This window comes from Ictidomys tridecemlineatus, chromosome Y (genome assembly GCF_052094955.1).
Source record: "Ictidomys tridecemlineatus isolate mIctTri1 chromosome Y, mIctTri1.hap1, whole genome shotgun sequence".
NCBI classification, from domain to species: Eukaryota; Metazoa; Chordata; class Mammalia; order Rodentia; family Sciuridae; genus Ictidomys; species Ictidomys tridecemlineatus.
The window spans coordinates 1229944-1236925 of NC_135494.1; the positions used below are offsets into that span (position 1 = coordinate 1229944).

The following is a 6982-nucleotide window of genomic DNA, read 5'->3' on the forward strand; positions in this document are numbered from 1 at the left end:
GGCCTACTTGACCCAAAGCTGGATGTCCACAGTGGCCATCTGCAGCTGGAAAGTTTTCAGAGTAGTTGCTGCAGAGTCCAACAGGCTGAAGCCTCAGAACAAGAGGGATCAGTGGTGCTGCCCTAGTCCAGACCAAAGGTTCTGGAAACTCCCTGGAGAATCACTGGCAGAGTCCGCTTTGGGAGAGAGAACAAGGCAGAGTCTGATACCCTCAGGCCATTGCAGTAGCAATCAAGAACCTATTGGAGAAGAAAGGGGCTTGCTCTGCTCTGCTTCCTTCTTCTTTCAACTTTTGTTCCACCTAAGACACAGTCCTATTGGATGGTGCTGCCTACCTTAAAAATGTTTCCCAGTTTGGCTCACTATCCCACATGCCAATCATTTGTAGACACACCCTCTTGGACACACACAGATTTTCATTAATTTGTATCTTTTAATCCAATCAGGGTGACAATTAAATGTGTCATGACTCATAGTATGGAATACCCCTTCTCTCCAGCCGATCGTCGCCACTGTTTTCAAAATATTGCATTGATGTAGGGTGTTTGTTAGTTACTAAACCAGTGTTGAACATTTGACGAAGAGAATGGATGAAGCAACATGTTATGATAAGCCAAAGTTCATCCTTTACCTTAGGGTTCCTCCTGGAATCATGTGAACACCATGCATGTTGAGTTTAGATTTCTCATGCTGTCAGTCTCTCCTGGCCCCCACTATACATTTGGTGGGATATTTTAGATCTCAGTGACCTTTAAGGATGTGGCTGTGAACTTCACCCAGGAGGAGTGGGCTTTGCTGGATCCTTCCCAGAAGAAACTTTACAGAGATGTGATGTTGGAAGTCCTCAGAAACCTGTCTTCTATAGGTAATAATGATGTTTTTAAAATTAATCAAATAGAGAACTCATGTTTATTTTGGTCATTTATGTAGAAGGTGAAAAGGGAATCAGTTGGTGAATTATTGCAGCATAAATAGCATGTATCATTTGGCAAAGCATTGTTAGCTCCTAAGTATTCATAAAGATTGTTCTGTTCTCTCATTTTAGGAAACAAGTGGGAAGACAAGACCACTGAAGTTCAGATTGAAAACTCTGGGAGCAATGTAAGGTAACTGTCCTCACAAGAGGAGTCCATGAGGGAGTCTGAGAACGGTCATATAATATTTAAAGGAAACCAACGAAAGAAAAATGCATAATTTGAGAAGTATTTATTCTTATACTGCTTTTTACCTGAATATGTACTTAGCTGTAACAGATATTCCGTCTTTTCAAAGTATTTGACATGCAAAAAGTACTATGAAATTGCATATGTGAATACCACTATTTGGATAATAGCCATAAAGAAGCTGTTTTGAAAAGGATTGTTTAGAGTAAATCCATGTGACTTCATTATGTGTGCAAAAGACTTCATATGACCTTCATTCCTTCATAGGCAGATCACATCATACTCTGGACACAAATACTACAAGAATGGGGAATGTGAAGAGAAGTCTTGTGAATTTAAACAATATAAGAAATCTCTGGTTTCTCCAAAAAATGTTTACACACAAATGTTATTACAAACTGGAGATGGACCTTTTAAATGTACAGTACGTGGGAAAGTCATCCGTCATTCCAGTGACATTCAAAGGCATAAAGAAACTCATACTGGGTGGCAACCCTATGTATATCAGCAATGTGGTGAAGCCTCGTCTTCTCCCACGGGTGTTCCAAGACACATGAGAACACACAGTGAACGTCAACGTTTTCAATGTGAGGTATGTGGGAAAGCCTTTTGTTTCTCCTCTTTATTAAGAAGACATGAAAGAACTCATGCTGGAGAGAAAGTGCATAAATGTAAAGGAGGTGGTCAGACCTGTATTTCATACACAAGTCTTCAAAGGCACAGGATCACACACATGGGGAATGAAGGTTTCAAATGTAAGGTATGTGGGAAAGACTTTGCTTATCCCAGTTTACTTAGAACACATCAGAGAACACATACTGGAGAGAAGCCCTATGAATGTAAGCAGTGTGGAAAAGCCTTCACTCAGTCCTCTGGCCTTCACTCACATGAAAAAATTCATACTGGAGAGAAGCCCTATGAATGTAAGCAGTGTGGCAAAGCCTTTGCTAGATCTTGTCAGCTTCATATACATGGAAGAATACATATCAGAGAAAAGCCCTATGAATGTCCACAATGTGGAAAAGCCTTTGCTATTGCCTCTGGCCTTCAGATACATGAACGAACTCATACTGGAGAGAAGCCATATGAATGTAAGCAGTGTGGGAAAGCCTTCACTCAGTCCTCTAACCTTCACTCACATAAAAAAACTCATACTGGAGAGAAGCCCTATGTATGTAAGCAGTGTGGCAAAGCCTTCACTCAGTCCTCTAACCTTCACACACATGAAAAAACTCATACTGGAGAGAAGCCCTATGCATGTAAGCAGTGTGGCAAAGCCTTTACTACATCCAGTTCTCTTCAGATTCATGGAAGACTACATACTGGCGAAAAGCCCTATGAATGTAAGCAGTGTGGCAAAGCCTTTACTACATTCAATTACCTTCAGTCACATGAAAAAACTCATTCTGGGGAGAAGCCCTATAAATGTGAGCAGTGTGGAAAAGCCTTTTCTACATCTAGTAACCTTCAGATTCATGGAAGAAGACATACTAGAGAGAAATGCTCTGAATGTCAACAATGTGGAAAAGTCTTCACTACTGCCTCTGGCCTTCAGATACATGAACGAACTCATACGGGAGAGAAGCCATATGAATGTAAGCAGTGTGGGAAAGCCTTCACTCAGTCCTCTAACCTTCACTTACATGAAAAAATTCATACTGGAGAGAAGCCCTATGATTGTAAGCAGTGTGGCAAAGCCTTTGCTACGTCCAGTTACCTTCAGATTCATGGAAGAATGCACACTGGAGAGAAGCCATATGAATGTAAGCAGTGTGGCAAAGCCTTTGCTATATCCAGTCACCTTCATGCACATGAAAAAACTCATACTGGACAGAAGCCTTATGAATGTAAGCAGTGTGGCAAAGCCTTTTCTAGATCCAGTTACCTTCAGATTCATGGAAGAATGCACACTGGAGAGAAGCCCTATGAATGTAAGCAGTGTGGCAAAGCCTTTGCTACATCCCCTACGCTTCACAGACATGAAAGAATACATACCAGAGAAATGTGCTATGAATAACAACAATGTGGAAGAGCTTTTGCCATATCCTGTCTGCTTCACACAAGTGAAAGAACAGATACTGCAGAGAAATCATACGCATGAAAACAATTGGTAAACTTTTCTATTATTACTGTTTCACTCATATACATGTAGGAAGTTACTGGAGAAAAATCCTTTGAATGTAAAACCTGGTAAATAAATATTTGATGTCATTCTCAAAGACAAGAAAGTACTCACAGTGCTGAAAATGTGTGGGTGAGGGGGAGAGAGAGAGAGAGAGAGACTTGGGATTTAGTCTTGTTGTGCTCTACCACTTAGCTACATTCCAGTTGCTTTTTATTTTGAGACAGGGACTAGCTGCATTCTTTAGGGTCTTCCTAAGGTGCTGAGGCTAGCCTCCAATACTGATCCTTCAGAATTAGCCTCTCAAGTCTCAGGCATTAAAGGCATACACCGATACTTCCAACTGAGTGACTCTTTAAATGTATAAAATTATCACAAATTATACCATTTTCCCTATTGCCTTCAAAACCATTTCATTCACATTGACAAACAAACCCTCTGAATGTAAGCAGTGTGGCTACACCTTTGCTACATCCCATCAGCTTCATAAACATGGAAGAATACATACCAGAGAGAAGCCCCTGGAATACATACCAGAGAAAAGCTACATCCTGTCAGCTTCCCCTCCAGCCCTGTTTTTCTTCTCATACATGAAAACACAGAGAGAAGTCCTGTGAGTGTGAGAAATGTGGGAAATCTAGTTTTCTCAGTCTATTACTAAGGCCTCAGAAGATTCTTTTGGAATAAAAAGAATAAATCCTATGCAAAAAAGTATATGAGTTGTTGAGCTGTTCTAGTTTTGTTCAGTTGTATGAAAGGACTCATACTGTAGAAAATGCTGAGGATAAGCCATGTGAGGCAGTATTCAGCTTTCAGAGTTTTCTTCAAAGACATAAAGAATTCACATCTGGGAAGATCCTTTTTCTCTCTTTCAAAATTGTAGTAAGACTTTCAACTTTCCAGGTCCCTTTGAACAGCATTTAAGAAATCACACTAGAGAAAAGCCCTGTATATAGAAATGTGGTAGGACCTTTGCTTGTTTCAGATTTATTTGAACTTGTTCAGACTTGAGGAAATTTTTATTTTATTTCATTTTATTTATTTCTTTTGAGAAAACCACTGTAGGTGTGTGAAAATGTGAGTGCCTTCATTTCTTTGTTTATCTCTTCAGCGGTAACAAAAGTGCACCCTGCACTGGACAGGAACATTGCATCAACATGAGGATTTGAAAGCAACATGTTTTATGGGTTAAATCTCTCATTGTTAGGTTCCATTTTCCTGTATTTTAAATCTTTTGTGTCTCATATTTTATTATATATTGTGTATTTTAGTTTAGGCCTCTCCACTCCAGCCTTTGGTGCAGATTGGTGAAATGTTTCTTCTGATGGCCACATTATGATGTGTTTGGGTTTTTAGGAGAGCAAGTAGTGAGAATATATAATGATTAAATGATAATTAAAATATTCAGTGTCATACTAAAGACATGATTTGGGGGCCAAACGCAATAACAGTAACCTCTTGGATCTTGAATCACATATTTTCCTTTCATGTATGCATTTTGTCACAAACTTTTGTAGTGTGATGCTTATGTGAAACAAACTGAGATGAATATGAAGAGGTTTATTTAATGATACAGTGTACTAGAAGTTTTAAAGACTTGCAGCAGACTTAAATTCCACTCTTGTTAAAATTTTATGAAAGACTGTGAAATCCTCAAAATTCTTGTTAATCCCCTGGTTCTGTGGTATACACCTGAAATCCCAGTTTCTCAAGATTCTTAGGCAGAAGGATTTTGCTTTCTATTCTTTTTTTTTAAAGAGAGAATTTTTATTACTTATGTTTTAGTTTTCAGTGGACACTACATCTTGAATTTATTTTTATGTTGTGCTGAGGATCGAATCCAGTGCCCCACGCATGCCAGGTGAGCACACCACAATTTGAGGCCATGTCCCTAGCCCATTTATTCATTTTTTAAAAATTATCTCTTACTTGTCGGTTGACATTTATTTATTTAATTATATGTTGTCCTAAGAATCAAACCCAGTGCCTCACATATGCTAGGCATTTTGTCAACTACTGAACCACAACCTTAGCCCAAGTGTTGTGATTTGTAAGGTGACTTACCAGGATTACAAAGAGTAAAGGACTCAGTGCGATGCTGTCTCTAAAAAACTCAAATAATAAACTAAAAAGAAGCCTGGAAGGTGTCTCAGTGGTTGTGTCCCTGAGTTCAATTCCCAGTACCTCCAAGAAAAATACATTAGGAACCAATATTTGATAAACTGTATTATGGATGGAGGGGCTTGTCCATTATACTGTTTTCTTCTTTGGGTTCTCAGGCATGGTTTACTAATTTAGGAACTCTGTAAAATTCAATAAAAAGCAAGTCTATGATTTAAATAAAATAATAAGGCAAGGTCCATAAGGGGCAGCATCCTGCTCTAGGAACCCTTAGTAATTGGTAGTCATCACAAGTGGCCATAATGTCCTTATCATAGAGTTTGTGGAAGCTTTTGTTGTGCAGGAGTTTCTGAATGTGCTAAAAGTGCCTGTGTTTTCAGAGAGTTGGTGGAGGAATTCCATATGGAGGTCTCTGATTTTTAGAAGATGTCATTGGGGAGCTCAAGTGAAACTGATAAATGAGGAATACATTGCAACATGGTCCCATGCAGTCTAAGAGAGTCAGATATTCTTGTCTTTAAGAAGTGTATCAAGGACCCTTGGAGGTGGAAGTCAGCAATTTAGGATGTACTCTTGCAAAAACGTGATGCTGTGAGTCTCTGCTCAGGTCACTTGTGAAAAGCTGATGAGTAGTCTGAAAATTTATTTGGTGCTGTTAGTGATAAGGGCAATTTGCATTAGAATGCTATTAAAATAGAGAAAACAGAAGATATTAGCCAAATCTGAGGCCAAAATATATACCAGTTGTTAATTAGATAGGATTAGTAATTTTCATTATATTTGGTATTGAGCATGAATACTTAGACATGGAGCCACATCCAATCAGCAGTAATGTACCCCAGGCAAAAGTTGAGATAGAGAATATCTGTGTTTCTGTAGTTGGCATTTCATTGATTCTCTATGATTATCAGTGACTGTGTTTAAAGATTTCAGGATGCCTAGATATAATTCTGGTTTTTCAATATTTAGCAAATTGAAAAATATTAGACTATTAAATATCCTGAGAAGCCCATCCCATTTTATTGTAAATGTTAGTTTCCATACATTTTGTTTTAACGTATCAAAAAACATATGAAGTAATTTAATTGTAAATTGATCGTGTTTACTTTATTCATTTATTTTTGTTACTTGGCATTGCTGCGACCAGTGTGGCCAAAGTTGCAGGTTCTGGCAAGGCTGATGGGAGATTGGAAGAAATAAAGAGTAACACACGCAGAACTTGAAGATAGAACAGCCGGGATCAGGTGGAGCACTCCTCTCTAATGGAGCAGCAGGTCTAAAGTATTACACCAGCAATCTTTATTATATATATCTCATTAATCAGATTAAAGACTATGCAAGCATTATTCTTTGTATTCATGAAAGTTACACAGTTAGCAACAGTATGCAGCTATTTCCTCAGTTACATTCCACAGTTGAAATGCACAATGTTATGAGCACTGTGCAGCTCTTAAGAAAGTCCATCATTTAAGGTTACTAATTTCTGGGCAGATCCAGGAGCAGCACAACTGGTGAAACATTGTGGTTGTCTTAGCCAGGAAGTTCCTTTATTCCCAGGAGGTGTGTGCCTGAGAAT

At 38.6% G+C, this 6982-nt stretch overlaps 1 protein-coding gene across 1 annotated transcript; it reads left to right on the plus strand.

The window, feature by feature from the left end:
• The first annotated feature begins 1299 nt into the window (after nucleotides 1-1299).
• Nucleotides 1300-4651, plus strand: LOC144371954 (uncharacterized). Its single transcript, XM_078035287.1, has one exon. It carries the CDS (start codon nucleotides 1549-1551, stop codon nucleotides 3178-3180), a length of 1632 nt encoding a protein of 543 aa, XP_077891413.1. The 5' UTR covers nucleotides 1300-1548; the 3' UTR covers nucleotides 3181-4651.
• Nucleotides 4652-6982: the final 2331 nt, after the last annotated feature.